The sequence below is a fragment of the Mesocricetus auratus genome, unplaced genomic scaffold (genome assembly GCF_017639785.1).
Source record: "Mesocricetus auratus isolate SY011 unplaced genomic scaffold, BCM_Maur_2.0 Super-Scaffold_100008, whole genome shotgun sequence".
NCBI classification, from domain to species: Eukaryota; Metazoa; Chordata; class Mammalia; order Rodentia; family Cricetidae; genus Mesocricetus; species Mesocricetus auratus.
The window spans coordinates 61,536,993-61,564,104 of record NW_024429192.1 but is presented as its reverse complement, the minus strand read 5'-3'; the positions used below and the strand labels follow the sequence as shown (position 1 = coordinate 61,564,104).

Sequence of the window (27,112 nt, the reverse complement as noted above, 5' to 3'; positions counted from 1 at the left end):
TGTGGTTTTGAAGAGAATTGGTTTAACAATGCCATGCAGTAATGCAGCTGGCCACAACCCTTTAGCCCACCAGTATGTCTGGGGCTTCAGGCCACATATCTGCCTGACCTGGGAGAGGGGAGGAGTTCAGCCTTCTGGCAAATGATTTAATCAGTTGTGTTTAAGTAACGAAATCTCAATACAAACTCTAGACCTGGAAACTTAGTTGATCTTTGGTGTGTGCCAGAAGGGTGACACATCCTGATTCCACAATGGAAGGACAGTGGAAGTAACCTTTAGTACCATTCACAGAGTTTGTCCCTTGTGTCCCTACTTTGATTAATTCTAACTTGTATCATTTTCTATGAATAAAACCATGATAACAAATACCACACTTGTGTGGATTCTGTAAATTATTGAATACAGGATGGAGGGTAGTGGAACTCCTAAGTTGTAGATAGCTAGTCAAAACACAGATGGATTAGGAACACCAAAAGTTGTCCCTGGTGTCTGAAGTGAAGCCTTTCTTGTAGTTGTGTCTAACAGTGGGTAGCCAGTGTCAGAAGTCACTATTTAAATGCACTAAGAAGTAGATGGTGATCATACAATGTGGATGGTCATACACATGCACATGCAATGTGGACGGTGGTCACGTGACGTGAACTCGCATCTAAGTCACAGAAGGCAGATGCTGTAGTGCGTAGGATGCCTTCTATATGTCACTATCCAAGATGCAACTGTAAAGTTCGTGAGGAGGCTGTGGGTACTTGACACAGGTGTCATCACAGCTCTGGGAATGGCCCCCTACCTCACTGATACACTCTCCCACACGGGGTCATTACAGTTTTGGTCTCCCTCTTCAACACAAGAACCATGCGGGACTGATATAGATGGCATTTATTTGGGGCTTCCTGGTATGATTTTCATCATGGTGATGATAGTATTAGTCGAGCAATCTTGCAAGGCTCACCATGTCAGGCTCTGCTGAAAATACTGTGTTTGGCCCTTCATTGTGGCCCTAGAATGAGAAAGGTGGAGTTGGCCTGAGCTCAACTTGATTGAAGCAAACTATTTATAGTATAAAGCATAGTGGCTCCTAAATCAGATGAATGACAGTCAACCTCTAAGCCCATAAACTGGAAGAGCAATTGCTTGGTGACACAAGCCATTGAAATTGGCGTGAGTTGTGATATAGTGACACTGTGGCACCAACTGGTTGATATGCTCACACTGGGCATTTAAGCTTCTTCTCTATCAGAGACACTTATCATTTCTAACAAAAAATCTGCATTCCTGGTTATTAGAAGAAAATGATTACTGGTTTGAGGCACTCATTAAACTCCAGAGATTGTAGCAAGTAATTTTATAAGTATTATCTTTATTTCCTTTAAAACCAATGCAAAATAGGTAAGTTTTGCAGATCAATAATCACGTTAAAATAGAATATATTTTTTAAGGGCACAGTGAGTAGCACAGTAACGATGTGAACACCAGGGGATCTAATCCTAGAGTCTGTGGTCTCTGCCTGCAACATTTGCAATAGGATGGATTTCCTAAGTTTACAAGAACACAGTGGGATCCCTGAACCAGCTTGGAGAGAAGTATTGTTCATAGCCAGGAAAATTCTGAATTGACCAGATTTTCCTAAAACGAATATGACAACATTTGCTATCAGGTTGCATGCAGAGAAATACAAACTTACAAGATGGTGTATTTTACCTAAAATCAATGACTCCCTTTTCTGAGTTCTCACAGTGTACTATTCATACTGGAGGTCTACCACAGGATGTTGTACATTAAACCATATTGTTCACAATGCAACCATGCAGACTGGGAACTCCCTGAGAAAAAAACCCTGCCTCATTCCACTTTTTATCTCTCTCTAAACCTCACACTGAGTCTGCTATAGGGGAGAAATTGTCATTTCAAATTATGGTCTTTAATTGTTCAAAAATCATTTCATGCATTTATATTAGAAATTATATGTTACAAATCATGTAAGCCAAATTTCAAGGTGGCCATAAATCTATAAGCAAAGCTCTGAGTGTTCTTCATGACAGTCCCAAGATGTACATCTTCCATGAGAGTCTCCAGAGGACCACATGCAGAAAAGGTTACTGTCATTTGATGAGGTTTATGCAAAAGGTGCACGTGTGTAATGGAGGGATGCCTTCTCACACCTAATTGTCTCCATGAGGCCTCCTCCCATCTACTAAAATATTTAGTCTTAATTTTGCTGGCTGGACCTCATCCTCATCTACTGCAATGACTGTCTTAAAGCCAAGTTACACCAGTATATTTCCTATGCAAAGACTTGCTGAAGGGACAGTGAAAGTCTGGTATCATTAGCTGTGGGGAGACAAGTGAACAGAAGAAAATGGCGCTACTTCAGCTGTGGCATCGCCTCTTAGGACATTTGCCATGTTGGTGAGTAGAAGACAACACATAAAAACTGTAAGAGCTGGACTGAAGGAGAAGAGGGGATGACTGCTTGAGAATAAAGAGATCCCATTTTTCACCCTTAAAGTGCAAGAAATATACTTTTAATCACCCCTTCCTGCATTTTCTTGATGTAGTTTGACTGGGTCTTGCTGAAGAAGGCAAATGTGTTACTAGCAAAACTCCCACACAGACTAGGGTCAAGCTGGACTTCACAGTGTGCATTTTCTCAACTTCCCTCCTGGTATCATTTTTCTTTTTACTTTTTCTTTAATATGTCATATCTTGTGTTATTAGCTACGTGTGTCCCAATCTCTGTGACCTTCGGCAAGTTATTTAAGAAATAATAATTAATGAAATGGCATTGACAGGTTATGCAGTTCAGCTAAATGATGAGTTTGGAGGGCCCATCACAGTACAGGGAAGAGTAAACTCACAGTGTGCTGCATGTTCTCACAATGAGCCGTTCTTTCCTATCTTTTGGGAGGTTTGTCCATCTTGGTGAGCACTTGAGTAAAGCAACACATGCTCAACGAGGCTTGTTTCTTTAGAAACTCAGAAACATGGGCAACAGTTCTAATCTTGCTTCAGAATCGGATGGAGTTATTTTGGGCTTTCCCGCACTCATGGGCATGGTATTAGTTACGGTGTTGACTGGCATGGAGGTGGAGCTATCACACCCCTTTCCATGGTACTGACCTGCTGACTCTCATCTCAGTTATTCACCCTGTGAAACTCAGTATCTTCTCAGAACACTGGCTCAGATGGAGACTGGGATGACTCTATTCAGGACCATAGCTACCTCTGGGGGTCAGAAGCTATTGGGACATTGGGACAGTAGCACTTTACCCATCAACAATCATGCTGATCAACATTTAATCAATGGTCTGAACTCTGAGGAAACCTGTGACAGTGAGGCTAAAGGTAAGAGCAGCTGTTTTTGTGTTTGCACATCCCCCTTTGCTCGAAGACATTCTGTTTGTCCATGCCGGAAAATTTAGTCATAGCTCAGATAGATCATTTCGTGGTCAGTGTTGGGTGATGTAATGATCTCACCTCCGATGGGGGCGACCCAGTGACCTGGAACTGGCAGTGGGACGGAAGGGCTTGGCTGCCCCTACAATTCCCTTGTGTAATCACCTGCTTTTCACCTTGCTTCAGAGAGTGGGGCAACCAGGGGGAAGCTCTAATTTAGTCTCAGGTACGTTTCCCTTCTGGCAGACACCCTGTAATGTGGCAGCTACCCAAACTTAGGCAGTCTGTACAAGGCTCATTGGTGGGCTCTAGAGAGCCTCTCTGTGGACTGGTCTGGACTGATGTGAATGGCATCTCTCCTTCTGACTCCTTGGGAATGTTTCCTTCAAATATCGCCTGGAATGCGTACCATAAAGACCTGTGCAGCCTGCTCCCATTATGCACCTTCTTTCTATGATTCTTCCAGCCTGAATAAGTTCTGTGGCTTCTACTTTACCTACAAGATAATTGATATATGGCTTCCTTTCATGGCTCTCCTCTCTCTCCTCTTTATTACTATGAAGGGATGAGCAAAAACACAGTGACCCTCAAGATCATCCAGACTTTCTTGGATTACTTCCTATGACTCTATTTTATTGAGTGTGCCAATCCTAAGAGGAAAGCAAGACTTCATACCCGCCCAATTCTCCTTAAAACACCCCTTCACAACCACTGCTTCAGTTTTTCATGGAATCAATATGCAGGTAATGGGGAGAGACGGGGGTATGCTTATAATGGAAGGACCAATAAGGATCTCTTGAAAAGATACTATGGAGATGTCACCATCATCTTCCCTCATGCTCGACAGGCACTGTCATTCATTGTTCTTAAACATTCAAGCCAGCAAACCTCCACCCAATAGGAGAACATCATTCAGCACCCACTCACACCAGCATTTTTTCTTACTCTGTGTTAGACACATATAGACACCCAGGGCATAAAGCGACTGACAGCTTAGGCTTAGAGTTTAGCTGGAGAGGTGATGTTTGTGAATGTGGTAAGCACAAATTCAAATTAAATAGTGGCCTGATGGCATATGCTTTGGAAGTTCAGAGAAAGTGGAGTTACTTGTTTTATTTTTTTAATGATGATCTGTCATCAGAAGAGAGAGAGGAGAGAAATAATAGTGGCAGCTTCAAGGAAGAGACAGGATTCACTCTAACACAGGAAAGATGGTAAGATTTCAAAATTGCTTGGGACTACAGAGATGTCACAGTGGTAAGAGTGGGCACTGCTCTTATAGTCCAGTGGGTACTGCATTCATGTGCACAATACATCCCCAACATATACAGATAATTTAATGTTTTTAAAAAGAGATTTTTGAAGGACATTTCCAGTGGAGGGAATAGTATGCATCAGATACAGCAGATAAGTATGGGATGCAAGATTTTCAGTTTAACAGCAACATAGAGTAATGAGAGGAAGCAGCAGGTGATACAATCTGAAAACTAAGTTAGGCCACATGAGAGAGGGGAGTCTTCACTGCCAGGCTGAGAACTAGAGATGTTCATCTTCTTCCTTTGAAGTTGAGGACCACAGAATGTGACCTCTATACAATGACCCTCATCAAATCTCCTCATGTTTCCTAGTCCAGTGCAAAGTTAATACTGGGAAAAGGCAATATTATCACAGTTTTGTTATTTACTTACATATCTGTGTACGCCATGTCTTGTTCCCAGGAAATATCTGTATGCTAGGAGACAGCCATGGCCTTCATCTCCTAGCACTGCCTGCTATAGCAGGCTCTGGGACCTCCCAGGGTTCCTTCCTTTTGCAGCATCATTCATAAATGAATCATTCAAATTGCTTTAAAATATCCAGCATTATAGAATCACTATCACTGATTCAAAATTGTTCAATAAGATGAATATTAATAACAGGTAGTAGAAAATATAAAATAGGCTTGGAATAGACACTTTAACCTAATAATCAAAATTGATATTACTTATATCATAGAGACTGGTAAATTTTTATCATCAGATAGATATAATAGATGACTTCAATATCAGTTTTGTGTTTTAAGATGCGACATGAAATTGTCAAGGTTATTAATATCCTGAGATGCCTGATATTTTATCTGTTGTTTTTCATAACACCCCTCACTGCTGAACAAAGAAAAGGTGACAGTGCCATTCTTCTTCGTGCTCTCTGTTGAGACAGTCACCTTTCTCGGTTATTAAGAGTTAGCATCAGGTCCCGAGTTCCTTGATCAAGAGCACTTTATCAGTGTCACCTCCAAAGAAAGGAGTGAGCAATAGCTGCTGTGAGCCCTACCTCGCTTCCCAGAGAACTGCACCAGAATAAAACATTAGCATTTGTTCTCACAAGTCAAAGACCTAGCAAAAATCTAACTTTGTGTCAATGTGAAATAGAGTTGAATAATGGAAAGTGACCTCTGGGTTTTAAAAAAGTCCTTTCTTGGTTTCTTACCCATTTTTCTATGGACAGGATACAAAACTACAAAGAACTATGAATATGTTGACAAGTTCTTAAAGCAAAGACTGATTTATTATCAGATTATTATGCTGCAGGTTTAGAGGCTCCATGTTTCCACTCACTCCCAATGTTATTTTAAATAAATTAATAAACAATGAGGTTTTAGTTATTCTGTTCTTATTTGGGTTTCTGGACTGCACAAACAAACTCATATACATACAAACTTACTTGTTAAGCTGACCATCAGTGTGATGGCCACATCTTGCATGAGATACTGGTAATTACCAAAGAGCTGTAGTTGCTGGAAAAAGAAAGAGCTGGCGTTAGTACCATGCCTGTTACTGTAGCATTTCTCAATTCACAGGACTCTTTTTAGAGCACTCAAAAAGAAAATATGGACCAAAACCCATCAGGATCCCATTAGACTAAATGACCCCAGTAGCTGTTTTCTCAGTATTTGACTCATTTCTTTATTACCAGTGACATAATCAGAACCCAGTCAACCTCCTACTGGCCACTTTAACTCTGACAGGCATCATCACAGCCTGGACAGCTGAATTCTCAGCACTAGATGTGGAAGTCTGAAAGTTTCTAATGGAATTTTAAACAAAATGCAAAGTCAAGGCCCCAATTCTTTTAACCGGGGTAGGTCTCTACTCTTGAGTATGGATTGAGTGACAACATAATGAAGCTGGAGTTCACTCACGTTCCCAAACTGAACAAGGCCTTTCCCTACTAAACTAGTGATCTAAACCAATGGTTCTCAACCCTCCTCATGTTGTAATGACCCCCAACTATAAAATTATTTGTTGCTATTTCATAACTGTAATTTTGCTACTATTGTGCATCATAATATAAATATCTATGCTTCCCATAATATAAATATCTGGTCTTAGGTATGACCTTCGAAAGGGTAGGTCACCTCCCAAATAGGATTTAACCCACAGGTTGAGAACCACTGCTCTAAGTAAACCCACTGAAGACTTCAGTCTGCCACCTCTGCCTTCCTGAGGTCTGTGTACACACAGAACTTGGCTTTACAGTTGACAGTTTTGGAGCTGAGCTCATAAGGCCAAAAGATCAAAACATTACTCTTGAGGAAAGTCTTTTCTGGACCTTGTGCAGCCAGGCCAGTGACCTGCTTCAGAGCTAGTGATTGAGTTCTACCCTGTAATCTGATTTTGTCTTGTTGCAGATGTTTGCATGTGAACATATGCTGGTCTTTCCAAAGCTTCTGTACTAGGGTCCAGGTTGAGGTACTCAGAGGACATACCCATCAGGCTCCAAGCAGCAGTGGACAACTGTTGCGTGGCCTGCTTCCAATGACACCTCAGGCTCTTCTGCTCTGCATGCTTTTTTATGAAAAGGTAGGTACACCGTGCCTCCTGATCTCCCACTGTTCTTTATCTAATCCCCTCCTGTGTGTGTGTGTGTGTGTGTGTGTGTGTGTGTGTGTGTGTGTATGCTCATGCACACGTGGGCATGCATGTGTGTGTGTATGTGGGTACTGAACACATTCTGGGTGCACCTGCATGTGAAGGGGTATGTGTCTGTGTATGCATGTGTGGAGGCCAAAGGTCAGGATCAGTTGTCTCCCTCTGTGGCTCTCCACCTTATTTTCTTTGTTTTCTTTTTTTTTTTGAGATGATCTCTCACTACCTGGAGCTCACCAGTTATCTAAACTGCCTGGCCATTGAGTACCTAGGATCCCACTGTCTCCGCCTTCCATCACTGGGACTATAAGGTGTAGTTACCAAGCCCAGCTTTTTATGTGGGTGCTGGGGCTCTGGACACAGCAAGCACTTCACTGACTGGGTCATCTCCCTGGTCCCTGGTTACTTCCTCTTATCCTTTCCCCTCTGCATGGGAAAGTTACATAGAAACAGAAACACAAGGAAAACTGTTCAATAGCAGTTTTAGGGTTTTTAATAAGAACAACTATCATAGAACTGTGGAGACCTTGAATATAGGCCACTACTTTCCAGAGGTGGTCGTTGGCCAAGGGAAAGACCTGCTTTGCATTTTGGATGGAGGTAAGACTTGAATGGTGTACCCCGACCTGACCCCTCCCCACCTGATGGCCATTTAGCATCCTTGCCAGCAGTCAGCAACAAGATTCCTGAATCCTGGTCTCCTCATTCATCTATTAAAACCCCCCCAAAGCAATAAAACAGCTTAATTCCCTGCTTGGGCTTTGAGTCTGTTGGGTTGTTTTATTGTAGAGCAAACTATGCTTGAAATAATGAAGACTATTTTAAATCTACACACAGATCCTCTATGGAGCTCACTTCTAAATGACTGTCACACTTGTTTTTCAGAGGCCTTTGTAGTTTTAAGGACTCGCCAATCCTTTGCTGATGATGCGTCTAACACTATTGAATTCTGGGTAGGTTCAGGAGCACAGCCCCACTGTGGGAGATTTTCAGCATTCCCATCCTTCAAAATCAAATTCAAAAACTTCTCTTCCTTTTTATCTCTTTGAGTCTTTTACCAAAAATATTCCACAGTTGGAGGCAGATTCATTTCCTGCAGAGTTATATTTAGGCTGTTCTCAAGTTCTGTTTAGACCCCCAAGGAAGAGACAGGGGCTTATGAGGGTTATCCAGAGATAAACCAACACCCTAGACAACAGATCCAGGGCTACTGACTTCTAGCCTCAGCTTGCACGAAGCACCTTGGGTTCTCAAGTTTGTAGGCACCTGTTTCTGAGAAATGTCATGTATTTATAAACATTAAATAGGGTGCAGGATCCACATCCCAAAGCTATAAATACGATTAGAACTGAGAAGAAATGATTTGAATTCGTACCCAGTAGAGAAGTGATGTTCCAATAAACTGGATGATGCCGTACATGGTCAAGTATTTAAATACACCAAAGGATGAAACCAGAGCAGCTCGGCCCTCCCTGTTTAGAGCAAACAAACACAAAATCTGTTTATATGGGCCACACAGCCCCTACTCTTTCTATTTCAAAAGAAGTTCATTTAAAAAGGTTTCATTCTTTGACAATTTCATATATGTATATCATAATAGAATACACTTGGTAAGTCATCTCTCCACCCTCTCATATCCCCTTCTAGACCTTACCAAGACTCTTACCCTTTGCACCAAGTCCCTGTTCCACTTTTGTGTCTTTATGATTTTTGTTTCTTCTTTGTTTTAAGCCATTATTTTATAGATTTAATCAAAGCCACCCATTAGCATGGGTGTGACACTAACCGTAACTCACCACTGATTACATCTCTGAAGTAGCCCTTGACTCACGCGTCATGGAGGCTGCCCAGGAGAGTTCACAACTGAATATTTAGGGATTAGGTTTTGTGTGTGCCCTATGCAAGCAACTGTAACTGTTAGTGAGTTCATGTGTGGTACAGCAATATCACACTCATAGCAAAGACCTATTGTTCATCACTTGCATTCCTTCGGCTCCCTCTTCCACGATGACCCCAGGCCTTAGAGTGTGATGTGAGTGCCCCACTAGAGGAGGTGATACAGGTGACCCACTTAAGGTAAGCAAGGAATTCATGTTTAAGAGCCTGTTGATATATAATCACTTAGCCATCTATTCATTCCTTCAACTATTGTTTATTTTATGTTCACCTTTTTTTTTTACAGTGCTGAAAATCAAATCCTGGTCCTTCCACATGCTAGACAAGTACTCTACCACTGAGTTATCTCCTCAGGAAATTACTTAGTTTTCTTAAATTTTTATTTGTGTGTGTATGTGTTACATGCATGTTAATATACAGGTACATACACTCGTACACATACATGTGAAGACCAAAATAGGAGGTTACATGTCCTCTTCTATTACTTTCCACCCAGTGGACTGAGACAAAGTCTCTCACAGAGTTGGAACTGTGTTGTTTGCCTAAGTCGCTGATTGAGGCACTATTAGGGTCCACTTGTCTCTGATCCCCAACACTGGGGTTCCAGGCAGACAAAGCCACATCAAACTTTTTATGTAGGTGCTTGGGATTTGAACTCAGGTCCTTAAGCTTGCATACCACATGCTCTGACCCACTGAGACATCTCTCCAGGCCCTTGTTTTATTCATTGAACTCTTGGTGCTTCTGCCTCCACATCCTGAATACTGGGATTACTAGCATTCACTAGTGTATGCAGTGCTAGGAATTAAACCCATCATCTTGTCCATGACAGGAAAGCATTAATTAATTAACTATATCCAATGACCTATTTAACCTGTCATCCATTTGTTCATTCTCATCAATCCTTGACCCACTTTTACTTAGGTTTTATGAAGTGCCAACATTACACTAACAATTATTACAAAAGGATATGAAATGAATCTGCCCTGTTCTTTCCATAAAGTAAGAATATTATTGTGTACATTCTATGCATAGCACAGAATTATAGCAATCTGCCATGTCAAGCATCGACTTGGTCCTAATTTCTTTTATCTTAGCATATACTTCCTGGAGTTGAACGAGTTTTTATCAGCTCTCAGATACATGAAGCTAAAAGACTGGTGCTCTTACAAAGCATGGAATCAACTCTAAAATTTGGATTCTGATGTTTTTGCCATCTGTGATATCCTCTGAAGAAACCAACATCATATTCTGAACTGGTGAAGAGATCAAACGATCAATACAACTATAGAAACTACAGCTGGGAAACTGCTTATTCATCATTTGGGGGGAATGAACTATGGCTAAGGTTCATTGGATGGTAGTGGATCAGAGGACAGTGTGAGAATGTAGCTTGATGGTTCTGCAGCTTCCTCTTGCCAGGGCAGACATGAGCCCACATGGATTTAGCTTTGTTTTAGTCCCTAGTGACATGGGCACCTGCTCAGCTCGAAGATATTATAACTATACAGAAACATAGAATGGCAAACCTGTAAGCCAAACTACTAACTACTTGCCTCAGGCAAGATGAGTGTTAGGTTGGGAGATGGGCCAGGGTTCTTCAGGCAGATGTTTCCCACCAGGCTGTGAACAGCTAGCATTTGTTTTCAACAAAGGATGGAGGAGAAAATAGGCTGAGAAATCCCGGATTGTTTTCCCAAGGCTGACATAAACATTATGATTTCATCTTTTCCCCCCTACAGTTGTATATATTTTCAAGAAAATTAAGACAACAGAGTCAAAACAAAGTATAAAGCATGGTTCTGAGGGCAGGATATAATTGTCCTCATGAGCTTTCAGGATTGCTGCTACTCTTAATGATTATGAATTTTAGTAGCTCATACATTTATTGGTATATCCTGCAGTCATGCATCTAATGTTCTGCTATACCAAGCTTAGAGTTAGATACAATGCTTGATACAGAATTGAAAACAGGTAACAGCTTTTCCCTCGAGGACTTCAACCAGTGTCTCACGCTCTGAAGAATGACACTGAAACCTGTGGACCTAGACCTATTTGTGTAAGCCTTGTAACTCATCGCCCTTCTAGAATTCATTCTCAGGAATAGGCATGTGTGGAGAATACCAATGGATAAAAGAATTGAACACTGAGACATATCTAACTTTTTCAGGATTTGAAATACAAAAGGAAAGGAAGTTTACCTGAAGTCTTACCAATAAGCCAGCTGCCCCTAACAAATTTTATATCACTCCTTGTATTCTAAACCAACACACTTCACTTAAAGTACATTCTAGATGCATAATACATTGGGTCACAGCCATGATTTGTGTGTACAGGGGGTGATAGTGCTAAAGGGTACAGAAGAACACAGGCGTAGGTGCCCACGGATGAAGGATATGACCCAGCTGCTTGACTGACATAGAGGAAGGACAGGGTATTTCAGGCTTGATGATTTCCCACCAGTATTCCTCTGAGGCACCAAGAAACCTAGTAGAGAACCAAGTGATTTTCCTTTCAGGGTAAGCTGAGTGATGACTTCCAGCCCACTGGACATGGAGATGCCCAGTTACCCCCAAGTATTCCAGCAACACCAGGGGGGAAGATTTATGAACAAAATGTAAACGTGGATGCTTTAGTCTTCATTATACTTAAAATACAAGGAGACTAGAAATGAGTGCGGTGAAGAAAAGCAAACATATGTCCCCTTTCCCCCTTCTCCTATGAAGTATAATTCCTTCTATGTCAACATCCTAGATGTTTTTGAATTTTTATTTTAGGGTTATACAATAGTACTGGGGAAAGCTATCTAATGATGTATTCTCATCATTTTCTCCCCCACCCCAAACTCTTGATAAAATATCTTAGAAGGTATCCAGCATAGGAAAGAGAAAGAAAAGACAACAGTCGAGTTTTAAATATCAAAGCAAGATTTTTAGCAGTCTACCTAACACACTCATCTATTTCTTAAAACTCATTGAAAATCAGATTTTCAAGCAATAGGCATTATTCCTTGGCTAATGGGCCAGCAGCACTGAACCCACACCTGCCCTGGCCTTTTTGACTTGAAGTTAGTGCCCAATTCCATGTATTTCCAGAAACCAGACAATGAGCCACGGTGATTACCTGATGCAGTAGAGAGGAAGAGGCGGCTTACCTGATGAGATGAGGCACACACTCGATATTGGCTATTTTGGAGGTGAAGGGAGATGCCACAGATGCTTCCTGTTCTGATAGCGAGATGCCTGCATGAGCCATTTTCAAAGCCTGGAATGATCCACCCAAGTCAAACTGTGACTCCTCAGACCAGGCTCTTAATACTCAAATACCAAAGTGATTTGTCATGTCAGTTCAATGCTGCATGTTATAGTTTGAATGTAATTGGCCCCCATAGTCTCATAGGAAGTGGCACTATTAGGAAGTATGGCTTTGTTGGAAGAAGTGTGTCACTACGGGGGTGGGCTTTGAGGTTTCCTATGCTCAGGATACTGCCCAATGTCTCAGTTGACTTCCTGTTTTCTATAAGATATAGAATTCTTAGCTATTCCTCCAGCACCAGGTCTGTCTGCATGCCACCATGCTCCCCTCCATGATGATAATGGGATGAATTAAATGTTCTCCTTTATAAGAGTTATTTTGGTCATGGAGTCTCTTCACAGCAATAGAAACCCTAACTAAGGAGCTGTGCCTGTCCATCTTCAGATCTCTATTCAAACTATCCCTTTATCTGTATACCCTGTCTCCCTGGTCCATAAAGTCACCATGAAATAAAAACTGATTGTGCTGTGATCCATAGTAGGTTTGTGTGTATGTGTGTGTGCACACTTCCATACATGCACACATAATGTACTATCTATGTGGCATGCATATAGCTTCAGAAAATGGAAGTAGCCATTCAAAATTTCTATAAAAAGAAGACAGAGGGTTGGAGAGATGACAGCACACTGGTTCTCAATCTTCCTAATGCTGTGACCCTTTAATACAGTTCCTCATGTTTTGGTGACCCCAACCATAAATATAAAATTATTTTTGTTGTTAATTCATAGCTGTAATTTTGCTGCTATCATGAGTCATAATGTAAATTATCCAATATGAAGGATATCTTCTATCTGACCTCTGTGAAAAGGTTGTTGGACTGCAAAGGGGTCATGACCCACAGGTTTTGAAACACTGACTTAGCAAATAACAGCCCATACTATTTTTGCAGAGAACCTAAGTTCTGTTTTTCTCACATTTGGGAGGCTCACAGCTATCTGTAATTCTATCTCTATGGTATCTGGGTCCTGCAGGCATTTGAATTCCACCCCCTCTCTCTTACACACACACACACACAGACACAGACACACACACAATGAAAAACAAATCTTTTAAAAAGAATGACAGAATTTGAATGGTCATGGAGACTTCTACTATCTCAGTTCTTACTCTTAGCAAGGCCATCCTAATGAAAAGAAGAGGACATCTAATTCCAACTTTCTCTGCTGATTGATCCAACTGGCTAACTGCTGGTAAAGAGTATGGGGTACTAGATGCCCAACTCAGGCGCATATACCCACAGGCACTTGGTGGTACATTGCATCACAGATATGTGGACTCTTTAATTTCATATGAAGGCTAAAAGCTGTCCAGTAAAAGTATAGAAGATTAGCCCATTGGCAAGCCAGAGAAAACTTCTAATCTCATAGGAACTGTATGACTGAAATGAGATTTTTTTGTGTTCAGGTTGCTCTCTAGTACATGGTTTCACGCTTTGTTATGCAGTAGATTCGAGCTCTATAAGTCTTAGAATATCGCCTCCCTTTTCTTTTCTCCCCTAGTGTTTTATGCCTCTCCTATGTCATTTAAGGTCATCTGCTGTATGTCAAGGTTATTATGTCCTTTTGATATTTTTTGTTTTGCCATAAATCTCACATAATTAATAGCAGTAGGATTCACCCTACGCTGAATGAATAGACTAACAACTGTCTTCTAATGAAACACGGGCAATTTCAGTATGAACACATTTTTTCACAGACATTGGAGAAAATATTTAAGAGGAAAGTAAAATGAATAGTCAGATCTTAAATATCTAATAAACTCTGAGATATATACATATATAAATGCTCTGTCTATCTACTTATCTATCATCTGTCTCTATCTTTAGTATCCTATCTATATCCATCTGTCTACCTACCTACCTTGTTATCTAAAGAATATAAGGCAATTTTCTTTTTCCCTTTGTGCTTCCTCCCTGTGCTCTCTCCTCCTCTTCATTCTCCTTTTCAGTTCCACACTATTTTGATGGGTTGAGCACCTCACATGCTAGGCAAGTCCTCTACTATTCCTCTATAACCTCAGCCCTATTCTTCAATTCCTGTACCACTGTACCTATTAAAGTTTATAAATAGTCCTCCAAGCCAGCTGCTATTTCACCCACATCTTCCAAAGTCAGAGTATAAAATATATACTCCCCTTCTGCTGTATGCATGCCACACAGATAGTACATTATATAATGAAGAATAACCTGAGACTCATTTAATCTTGGTTTTTTTAATAGTGTGTAAGAACCATACCATTTAGGATTTCATAACAATTTGGGAGAAACCTAATGTTCAAAAATTAACTTCAGAGTGGGTTTGGTGGGAATAAATGCAACTTACACATAATTAAAAACTTTATGAGTTTCAACCTTTTTCTTCTCTAAGGCATTACCAGCTGTGCACTCTGTGCAAAAGCACGCCCCCTCCCAGAGACTTCCTCTCCTTATCAGTGACCTTAAAGGATTAAGCCAGAAAGTCTTGTAAAGTCCTCAATGGATCTAAACTTTGGGAGTGTCAACAGGTCACTTTATTATTCTGGGAATTGCCAGAAGGCAGTGGAAGTGACACTGCTTCTTTCTGTTTCCAACCTGTACTCAGGGAGAGATAGGCATGACCCCAGTGGCTGCTGGAGGAAGGATGCAGAGGTCCCAGAGGTTCCTTGGGGAGTACAAGAGAGATTCTGTAGTGCTGCCTGTGTTAGCAGAAGTCATGTGTACTCACCCCACAGTCATTGGCTCCATCTCCACACATGCCCACATAATAACTATAAAGTAAAAGATACAACAGTCAACAGGTCAGACGTTCTCCTGAATAGCTTCCACTATAACCAACTCCTCTCCAGTGTGTGTGTGTGTGTGTGTGTGTGTGTGTGTGTGTGTGTGTGTTCTGAACAGATGTGGAATCAAGAAAATGACTTGGAGATCCTTGGTTCAAGAGAAGAAACCCTCCCCCACAACTTTATTTGTCTCAATCACTGAAATGACAGTGATAACATCAGGGCCGCCATCAGCAATGATGGTAATCACACATTTGAAAAGAAAGTCAGGTTGACTATGTCCATCATATCAAGCTCAAGGGCATGGAGTCATGATTATAATGAGGTCATGATTACAGTACTTCTCACTCAACCTAAGAGGCAGAGCACAGCCTAACCTGGCCAAGTTGCTCTCACTGTTGCTGAAAGTTCACTTCCACCACTAGGAGGAGAGTCCCTGGTACATGGTTTGACAGATACAACTAGAGCATACACATGTTCAGGATGCATCTCAGAGTGGCAGTGAGGTGATGAGCACCCCCTGTATATCAGCTTGGTATGTAGCCAGGATCTTGTGGTGACATGTTATTTATGATTTAATAAAGATTTTCTGAAGTATCAAAACGCAAAGCCAGTCACACTAGTTAACCTAATCAGTAGTGGCACACACCTCTAATCCCAGGACTCAGGAAACAAAGGTAGATAGATGGATCTCTCTGTGAGTTAAAGGCCACTCAAGGCTACACAAGACTGAATCAGTATAAAAGAGAATTAGAGCTCATGTCTTTAATCCCAGCCCTAAAGAGGTATATAAAAGACAGGAGCCCAGCATCTCAGGCTGAATTTTGAGATTTAGTCTCCAGCCATGTTGAGGAGAGGCAGCAGTTTGAGGCTTGGTGAGAGTTTATGAAATCAGGATCAGTCCTTTCAGTCTGAGGTAGAAGTAGGAGCTAGTGACCGGCTGCTTTTCATCTCTGATATTCAGCTTGAAGCTCGAACCCCAATATCTATTTCTAGGTTTTTATTATTAGTGTTACAGGATCTAAACATTGGGCCTTCTATTACAAGTGAATGGCACATTATCAACAGTGACTTGTGGCAATGCTCTAAATGATTCAGTGGCATCTTTCCAAAATCAGATCATAAATGACAAAATGAAGTTCTGTTGCACTATCCTTATCATTAGTTGGTCCATAAGAAGTTATCCTTTTGACACTTTCTATAGTTCAAATGTGGTCTGTATAGACAAACTCAGCCTAATGCTGGGCTAGTGAAATCAAGTGCTTGTATATCATCTCATAGTGCCAAAGTCCCTGTAGTCATCTAACTGACTTCTCCCCCTCAAAACTTAAAGCCCATATTGAGTGTCCTCATCACACTAGGAAGAGTAACCAGGAGTCTTATATCTCCTAGTGTTTCCTTGTTTTAGAAAGATAATCCAGAGAGTTTGATATGCACAGCTAAGGGAAGACCTCAAAGAGAAGATAGGTAACCGAGAAGACAGCTTGCACTGCCCCCCAGTATGTGTCTTCCTAAGCTAATTGGGTTTCAGTGGTATGTGGATTTCAGAGTGTCAGCCAACAACATCTCTTAGGCATCTGAGACAGGGAAAATTATTCTCTTTAGGCAATGTCATGCGATGACCGTGTGAATGAGCTGGCCTCTTACACCTGGCCACTTACACCATCTGAAAGCATAGGGAAGCTGTAATGGAAGGCATTTGAGACTTTGCTATGAAACTCAGCCAATCAAACCTGATAGTAAGAGACAGACTCTTGACTCTGACATGAGTTAGCAACAATTATCCTGTTTCACTGCTTCTTATGTCTTTTTTTTTCTTTCTGTCTGAAACCTTCAGGCTAGAAACCATAACACTTTCCCGAGGTAACGAACAGGTAAGTCTGACCTCAGCAAGAACTTTTCCATTCAGATGTGACTTGGTTATCAGTGCTCTAAGAGAGTTCTGGATCTGCTCTCTGCCTCTGGTCCCTGCCAGCTGCCATTTCACCTAATGCCAAGAGGATCTGAAAGGATCACTTATCACTTACTGGATCAAGCTGATGGCTTTGGGAGAGAACTCACACACTTTCCCATTCTGAGCCGCACAAGCCCTTATTCAGCTCTGCTCTAAGCATTTAAGCTGGTAAAGCTCCTGCAAGGCTTCATGGGCACAAGATGAGTGTTCTTTGGGGGTGTCTAAAATGTGCCTCAATTGTCCCCACCTCCTACGCTTCACGATATTCTGAAATCCATTCCCTTGAGAATGGGTGGGACCTAGTGACTTACTTGGAATGAAAAGAAGGCAGATTAGGGAATGAAAAACATAACACTATCCCTTCCTTTCCTCTCTCTACCTACTCCTACCTCTATTATCTATCATTCTTGCTTTCTCACTCTACATATGGAAGTCAGTGGTAACATCAGCCTCTTTCCTGTGAAATGACCCACATCTCAAAGGGCTGAGAACGACATTTTCCAATGCGAAGTAAAAACCAGTATCTCTATTCCAACACATGGAAAGAGCTTAATCATATGAGAGGTGGTTGCAAAGTTGCCCTCCTAGCACCACCAGATTCCAGTTCTGGTTAACTCCCAATTATTTCTTTTCATAATTACATCCTTGGTTCAGGAACCAAGGCTGTAATGAGCCACATCTGGATACCCAGTCCATGGAAACATAAAACAACCAATGGCATTGCCCTTAGACGCTATGGGGTGGGCAGCTATGCAGCCACAGAGGACAGGCATGGCCTCTTCTTCACTCTGTCACTTACTTTAATTTCTGAAACTCTTCCACGAGGCTTGATTTCTGTCCAGGAGACATCCTTGCAAATATTGTCCCATTAACCAGAATCTAAAGAGAAAAACATCATAGTAAGAATAGGAAGGAAAATGTTTCAAAAGTGAAAATCCTGAAAAGTCATCCCTGCCCACTGATTTAGCACAGTGCTGCATGTATGGCATTAGTCCTGGTGCCAGGAATTGGAATGAGGGATTTAATGCTTTTATATTGAACTTAAAGTCTTCCATCACAACTGCATTACCTTTTTTTTTTGCTGGGCCCAATTACTTTTTTTTCTTTTTCCCAAGAAGGGGTAACTTCCCATTAACATAGCAACTAAGAGGCACATGAGCAATTGAAGTATAATTTTTTTGGGGAATGCAGCTCATTTCACTACACACTGTCTGTTGCCACAGACATAGAAGAGAGTCACAGACCAGATGTGATAAGTGAGGTTCCGCACCCAGATGTGCCTCAACTCTCTGTGCAAACCTACGTTAAGTGACTTAACCTCTCTGAACTTCAGATTCTCCCATCTCCACAACAGGGCCTGGAAGAAGAGCCTTCTCAAAGCCTTTAGGCCCCATGCTCTCTAGTCCTTGACGTACCAAGGAAGGTAAGGTGGCAGAATATTTCAGACTCTGCTGACAGATGGCTGCTACCCCTCAGTTTGTATGCCACATGTCTCCACCACACTGACAGCGGAACCCTTTTCAGCACTATTTTAAAACAGGACACACAGAGGACAAGATAATAAATGATTTTGAAAATAAACTGTGGTGCTTTTGCTTCCTTCTGCTGTGATTTAAGACTCCAGACAGCAGGGGAATGGAGCTCCACCTGACACAGGCTAGTGGCTTTCAGAGAGACTAATGTACAAGGAAGGATGATGTGTGGATCTATTTGGAAGCTGAGCCAGGAGGGGAAGAAAGGAAGGAAGGAAGAAGAGAGGGAAGGAGGGAGGGAGGGACGGAGGGAGGGAGGGAGGGAGAGAGGGAGGCTGAGCTCAGGCTGGACTCAGGGGTAAGCATGTCTGTCAGTGCTGAGTCTGAAGGGACATGGTGTATATGCATATATGCACAGGGTCTGGAAGGTTTAGATAGGACCAGGAACCTCCTGGGAAATCACAGTGCTTTCAGCACATTCTCAAACCCCAAGCCCACCTCAGCAACCCATCATCTTCTTTACTCTTTGTGCTCCCCTCACTTGAAGACCCTGACAATGCACTGCATCCCGTCAGTACTTACTTTGGGCAGCATGCTGTAGAAATGTTGAAATAGCACTTGGTATGACTTTCCACTCATTGCAAAATGGTACCCTTTCCCACCAGGTGCAGAACTGTTTCCAATATCGATGTAGGTTTCCTAAAATCAAAAGGCATTGTTTCTGCGTAAGCTCGTAAGCGGTACCCACTTCCCTGTGAGCACAGAAGAAAGCAAGTTTGTGTGGCACAAAGAAATGAGCATCAGTGTGTATGGGGTTCCATTTGCCTATGGAACCTCAACCTGCAGGGAGAAGACAAGCAAAATGCCCTCCTGGAGTTACATGAATACATGATGCTCTAACAACTCTCATGGTTTCTTTGATTGTGCCTTCATAACAAAGTGCCAAGAATGTCTCTCTACTTCCTCGTCATATACCCTGTGTTTCCTAAGATCTTGTACCATTCATTTTTCCATTTCTCCCTTGCAAGAAGGCATACTGGGGTTATTTGTACCTAACTCTTTCTTGTGTCTGACTTCTGACTTTTGTTTGACCCTACTGAAACAGGGGACCCCTACCCTCATGGTACCCAGAGCTCTTCCACACCTACGCTTCCATGCACAGTTGGCACACATTCCCAGACCCTTCCTTCCTTGCCACTTATGGGTATCCCCTCGGCTGTGCTCTACTCCATCCTGGCTAACAGCACAAGGGGACACATTTGATGATGTCCATTGGCTCCTCCTGTCAGTCACTGACAATGGCTTCTCTCAAGATTTACCAGCAGGCTTTGCCTTCCATAGGGCTGGATTTAAAAAGTACAGGAAGTGAGAATATTTTATTCATTAGAGAAATACATATCATAGAAAACATTATGTTTAGAAGGGGGAGGGGGAAACCGCTGTAGTGAAGCAACAGGAGGAGAAACCCACCCTCCTCTTCCACAGCAAACTGCAAACCAGTAAAAGAAGACAGGAACCCTTTTCTTGTAGGAAGGTAGGGAAAGAGCCAGAGGGGAGGAGAGAGGTTGAGGCTGTGATGTGACTGAGGCTGGACCTCAGATGAGGTATTAATCTTGTGCATGTGAGCACAGACAGCTGTTGGTTGCATTAGCAAGGGCAAAGTGTTCTGTAACATAGAGTGATGCAGACACTGTATGAAGCAAGCGGGTTCACATTGAAACGAGTACTAGAAAGTCATAGAAGGTACAGGGAGAACTATCATCTTTCATAGCACTCGTAAATGGAGGTTATGCCAAATTAACCCATCCCGGTGACCCGGGGCCACTCTGTATATACGTCAGTCTATGTCCTGCACCAAAGTCCCCTTTCCAGGAAACAATGTCAGAAGTTCTCAGCCTGGAATCAAGACACATTTCTGTAATTCCTTGCCTGGAGGACCACACTTTGAAGTGACATGAAAGTGGAGTGTTGGGCCATGCTCATTCTCACATGGGCGAGCTTTTCTCAGACAAGTGAACAGGAAGTTTGCTTTCTGGAAAACACTGCCTCTGTTAGCTTCCCAGCAAGGTGCTGTGCAACACAGATGCATATGGATTTGTGTGGCGTCAGAGACCCTGGTGTCTGCTGAGGGGCTCCTTGGCAAGCTTAGTTCCTGCAGTAGGAAGTTTGTAAACTCCCCAGGTGATGATAATGTATGGCTGAGTTTGCAAAATGCCACTGGAAATGCCACACAGTGCCACACTCGAGACACGCCACACCTGAGGGATTGTTACTGTGACAACTTCCATACTCAGACGGTTGTACCATGCCAGGGCTGTGTTCCACAAACTCAGGCCCAGCCAGGGGCCTTTGAACATCTGCTCACCTTCCTTGCAGGGCTGGGCTCTTGGGTCCCTACCAGCTGCCAGGTCACAGAGGCAGGAAGAAGGTCTCCTGGCTCATTAGCCTCGACAATGATGATTTGGCTGCCCGTAGGAATCATTTGAGAATTCTTAGCAACAGTGATGGCAGTTTGAAGATTGTCACCTAGATAACAGAGAGTTTAAGGACAAACCTACATCCATCAAAATGGAGATGTCTCTCCTCCTGTTGCTGCCACTCACAGGATACATTTAGTGCATTCAGTGCTGTTTTACAGTTGTCTTTCCTCCTACCCAAGTGTACTGAGCAAACCCCAAGTTCAACATCTCTGCCACTGTGTGTTTCCAAGCCACACATAAATGAATGAAGATGTGTGTGAGCTCTTTATGACTTTATGACTGATATCGAGATGACAAATAGCATCCAGTGGTGAACATATGATTCCAGGACGAAATCACTGAGGACCAAGCCACACTGGGATTTGTTTACCACGTTCTATGCCTGTCTGTCTGTCCCCATGTGTAAACCTCTCCCCGTCCCTCCCTCCCTCTCTCCCTCCTTCCCTCCCTCCCTCCCTCTCTCTCTCTCTCTTTCTCTCGTGTGTGTGTGTGTGTGTGTGTGTGTGTGTGTGTGTGTGTGTGTGTGTGTGTGGTGTGTATGTTCATATATGCTGTCAGAGGTGTCTTCCTTAATCACACTCTGCTTTTTTTTTCTTTCTTAACAGAGTCTCTCATTGAACCCAGAGCTCCTTGATCTGCCCAGACTACTGGCTAGCAAGCCCCCAGCATCCTCCTGCCTCCACCTTCTAGTATAGAAATCACAGGCATGAGCCACCTCACTCTTTTTAACAAGAGAGCCAACTATCTGAACTCAGCTCTGCTTGTTAACAATCCCTGTACTGACTGTCATATCCCCAGCCTGTGTACAAATATTTCTAATCATAGAACCCTGGGTAGCATGAGTGGTGCGGGGCAGAGAATAGGATCCAGTCACTGCCTCAACAAGGCAGTGCTGCTGCTGCTGCTGCTGCAGCAAGGGTGGCAGGGCCACGCAACACATGTCTCGTCTACCTCAGTCACGTGGACATTCTCAGGTCATACTTCTTTTCATTCTGCCAGGCTCTGGATCCCCACATACCTGTGATCATCACAGTCCTGATGTGGGCCTCGCTCAGCTCCTTCAACACTGGCTTTGTTTCTTTTTTCAAGCGATTCTCCATTATGAGAAGTCCCAGAAATGCCAACTCAGACTCCACTTTCTCCCTTAGGATTTGGGAGAAAATGAACATTTTAAGGTGCATGGTGGTGCTCATGGCTGATTTATTTCTTTTCTTTAGAACCTCTATCTTGCTTTATTAATGTAATAGTGCACACATTGAAAAAGTAAGTAACTAGGAGCTTATACTGAAAGACAATGGTCTTATCTCCACACCATCCTATGTCTCAACCCCCAAAGCAATCACTTGCTTCCAACTACATCTTAAAAATGGTGTTCTTAGCTTGCCACTCTTGCTTTTAAATTCTTAACTATGCAAATTTTTAATCTCTAAAATATTTTAATATTTTCCCTGGACCTTATTTTTTAAAAAAATAACTGTTTGGCAGTGACCAGTGACTTAGAGCATTCTGCATAAATGTCGTCATTACTACAATGTCTTATGTTCAGACTGTACCTATTAAGTACTAAACCGTATTTAATTTGTGCATAAAATAAATTAATTTTTCTTACTAACTAGAGGTGAAACTCAGCAGTTAATTCTGCTTATTGTGTTTGTATGTGAGTGTACATGTGATCACTTGTGGGTGAGTGTATGTGTGTGCAAATGTGTAGATCTCTCACTGGAAACAGGGGCTTGCCTTAAGCCTGGGCCTAACATGGAGCGGTGGTCTCAGTCTTGGTTTGGAGTCTTGGGCTTTAGTTGGCAGAGCCTGTGATCCTCGGCCACTTCACAAGCTTGGGGTGAGTGATGAAAGCAAGGCAGCTCAGTTTGCGGTTGGGCCTGTGGCGTCTTGGGCTTAGCCACTGTAGGCTTCACAAAAGCCTTAAAGCCCTCTGCACATACACTTACTGCCCTCACTCTGTCTTCCTTCATCTTCTGCAGGTCTTTCATGTTGTGCTTCTTGTCAAAGCATGTGTTTTTCAGGAACTGGGGGTCAACTCCCTTAAGAAATTTATTGCCATGTGACTGGGATTTCTTAATGCTGTTTCTGTCATTTTCAGGATTGGTTTTGCATGGAATGGCTCTTGGACTTGGCTGTGTCTGCACAGTAACTCATGGCTCCCTGAATTTCCTTCTTTTGAAAGGCTAAATGATATCCCATTGCTTGTATAGACTAAATTTTTTTAATTCATTGATGGATCATTAGGTTTCTTCCGTATTGGGGCTATCATAAACAATCCTGTAAAAAATGTGGGAATTGGATGTCCCCCTGAGATCCCGGCTTCAATTCTTATTGTCCAGATATAGGATTAGGGGGTTTCTGGATCATAAGTAACTCATTTAAAAACTTGGTTCTGTTTTCCATAGCAGTTACCTAATTTCTCACTCCTATTAGTAGTGGAAGAGGACCCAACATCCCCACACCCTCACAACTCTTCAGTCAGCCATCTTTCTAATAGATTCACTTATTCTTATTTTATGTGTGTGAATTTTTTCCACATGTATGTGTGCCCACAACATGTGTGACTGATGCCAGAGAAGCCAGAAGACAGTGTCAGATCTCCTAGAACTGGAATTATGGGTGGTTGAGAGCCACCATGTAGTTCTGGGAACTGATCCCACAAGACAGCAAGGACACTTTATCTTTGAGCCATCTCTTCAGTCCCTAACCAGCCATCTTAATAGGCATGTAATGATCTCATTGTGGTTTGGATTTTCCTTTCACCGAATGAATTTCAATGCTGTTTTATGCATTTTATGCCCATGTATAACACATGTCTTAGACAAGTGTCTACTTATGTCCTTGGTTCCTTTAAAAATCATACTTAATGTTTTTATTATGAAATTATACTCCTGATAAACTTTAAATAGTGATTTCTTATTAAAATAGGTTGCTGGGGACAAGCCTGGTTTAGCCCTGTGCTCTTTGCTTCCTGGTGGCTGTCGTAGGACTCTCTCTGTGTCCCACTCCTGCAGAGCAGATGGAGGTACTCTCATCTGCTTTCCCTGCCATGACTGCCTAGAATCCCTCTGAAATAGAGTGCCAGAATAAGCGCTTCTTCCCTGAATTGTGTCTGTCAGGTATTGGGTCCTAGCAATGCAGAGGTGATCAATTCAGCCTGCAAAGAACAACCAGAAACGGACTGAAGGCATCAGCAGAAGACTGAAAACTGAAACTCCCAGGTGAAATCACAAGGGTACGTTTTCTTTAAATCTGTCTTGGCAACACTTTTTATGGACATGACACCAAGCAATGGGCACAATGGCAAAAATAAAAGAGTGCTATCACAGTTCATCACCTCAATCAGTTCTCTGGGCATGGGGGCCTCTTGCTGTTGTATCACGGCTTCAGCAATTGCACCCACTGTCCTGTTCTTCAATGCTCAGCCTCCGGTGAGGACTGCCTGCACTTATTTGACTCACATCTTTGTTTAAATGCCTTCCTTGGAGGACATCTTTGACCCCTTAGGTGAAACAGTAGTGTGTTCATTCTACCTAATTCATTCCTCCTCTCTTGAGATATTTAAGACCAATAAGACAATGTATTATAGATGTACTTTATTATCTATTTCCCCAATTAAGATAGGAACTTCTTGGGGTCCCAGAGTTAATTTTATTCATTTCTGTAGTTCCTGAACATCTAACATAGATGGCAAGTTAATAGATATTTACTAAACCAAGAAAGGATTAGGTCTTAAGGAAGCATTTCTTCTGCCATTCAGTGTTGGGTTATTTCTAAGTTATCTAAAACAAAACAAAACAAAACAAAAACTCTCTTAATTTCCTTTGGTGACTCCAGTATTCAAGAACTTTTATTTTCCTCATTGGAAAAATTTTGGTAATTATTATTTTATCCTAATAACATCAAAACAATGTTTATTTTACCCTTTTCAAGAAAAACAACAACATAACATGAAACATTTGGACTCCTGATACCTCTTGGGAAAACTTGTAATGGGTGGGAAGATAGCATGGCTTACTGCTTTTTGTTCCTGTTTTTGCTTTATTTCCAATAGTGTGCATCCCCACTGGCTCTTAAATGAGAATACAGCTGTGTTTGTGTGTCACAGCTGAGCTGTCTACATTCTATCACTACTACGTGAATCTCTGGTTCACTCGTGACCTTAACACTGTTATTCAAATTTGTGTATGAAAAATTATAGCATCCCATGTGGTACGGATCTTTATGTTTGTTCAAGGTTAGCCAACATCTGGAATGTTAGAGCTGAGGATGTCACCCATATATCTGAATGAGCTCCATGATTCTATTTCAAAGATAAAAATGACTTATCTGAAAAGTTCCTTGGAGATAACCCAGTCCTGTGTTTTATAAATGGGAACACAGATAACATGTAAGGCTCCAATTATCTTGGGTAGATATAAGTTGTACATAATAACATTGAACAAAATTCACTGGCACCCTATACAATAGAGCCAATTATATAGGAATGAGAATCTCTGATTAGAAATATAAATATAGTATATCAAATATAAGGACTATATAGGCTGTCACCTATTTAGTTTTCTTATTCTTTCAATGTAGACAAGTTGAAATGAACCTCTAAAGGCTGCAAGAATGTAGTGTATAGATTATCCTCTAAGGAGGGCAATTCATCCCTTTAATGTAATTAAAAATACTGAGTTTCATTTTCTATATGGAATTCAATTTGCACTCACTGCCTCCCTCCCAGTAAAAAGCCAAGACATGAGAAATTCTAGAGAAAAGGGAGGGTCTGGAAACCTTCCAAATTTTTCATCTGTGTTCTCTAGAGTGACACCTATGTACACGTGAGACCTCCAAACTAAGTCTGCCTCATGATGTTCAGAGGTGGGATAGGAATTTGTACTTGTGAGGGGATAAAACCCACGATTAAGATGAATACTGTGTAGGGCAGGGCAGAAGTCAGATGTGGGGAGGGATGTCTGTGAAATCACAGCTGCTATATGTATTCTGTTACAAACTGCCATGTGATCTGAGCAAGCCCTGCCCACAGTTGCCCATCTGCACGACAAAGGCCTGGATAAGAACAGGTCTCCATCCAAGAACTTCCCAGTGACTGGAGCAGTCCTCAGTCCACCTCCAGGGCTGCTACCAGGAATGTGAAGACCCTCCCCCTAGTCTTAGTTTCCAGTTCCTTACCTTGCCAAACGTTCCAGGTCTGAAAGCTTCTCCATCTTCAGAGTTTTATGGGCAAGGGCAATGACACGGAAGCCCTGCACTGTGTAACTCCTCAGCTCCTGTGGGAAATTCTTGGGCACTGTGAGGAGAGAGAGGGAGTGTCAGATCACAGCGAAGATGACCTAGCACCCGAGCACCTTCAGGATGCATTCCTGCACTTCAACTGTCACTTCATAAAAATGCTTTACTAGAAAACACAGAGCTTCAGACACAGGTCACCGACAGCTTCATGTTACTCAGATGAGGAAGAACAGCGGTAAAACTGTGCTGTCCATCAGCTGTGCTAAGCCCTGATTCTGTGTCCTAAACTATGGTAAAACCTAATCCCCAACATGGCTATGTTTGGAAACAAACCTTTGGAAAGTAATTAAGTCATGAAGGTGAAATTCTCATGAGTGGGATTAATATATAATACTTGTATATTATATATTGATATATAGAAATATTAATGATATAAGAGATGTTCTTTCCTCACAGGATATAGCGGTAAAGCAGGCATGCACAAGCCAGGAGACTTAATCTCACCAGAGCCAAATTCTCCAGCACCTTAACCTTGAATGCCCAGCCTCCAATACTATGAGAGATAAGAGTTCTATCATTTAAGCCACCCAGCCTGAGGTGCATTGTTGTAGCAACTCCCTTAGGTTCACCAAGATGAATCTCACCAGCATGTAATATACTGATTGGGTTCAACAAGGACAGACCTCACGACCGTGT

At 42.0% G+C, this 27,112-nt stretch overlaps 1 protein-coding gene across 2 annotated transcripts in view; it reads right to left on the bottom strand.

Annotated features, from left to right (window-relative positions):
* The window catches only part of Atp13a5 (ATPase 13A5), a 130,545-nt gene that overhangs the window by 20,891 nt on the left and 82,542 nt on the right, over positions 1–27,112 (bottom strand). For both annotated transcript variants that reach the window (XM_005071584.4, XM_013114603.2), the window contains exons 17-25: positions 26,357–26,474; positions 22,194–22,318; positions 21,061–21,221; positions 19,278–19,394; positions 18,023–18,102; positions 15,215–15,257; positions 12,352–12,461; positions 8,677–8,773; positions 6,097–6,169 (exon numbers count right to left, since the gene is read on the bottom strand). In XM_005071584.4, coding sequence (XP_005071641.1) covers positions 6,097–6,169; positions 8,677–8,773; positions 12,352–12,461; positions 15,215–15,257; positions 18,023–18,102; positions 19,278–19,394; positions 21,061–21,221; positions 22,194–22,318; positions 26,357–26,474 — 924 coding nt within the window. The remainder of the gene's footprint in view (positions 1–6,096; positions 6,170–8,676; positions 8,774–12,351; positions 12,462–15,214; positions 15,258–18,022; positions 18,103–19,277; positions 19,395–21,060; positions 21,222–22,193; positions 22,319–26,356; positions 26,475–27,112) is intronic.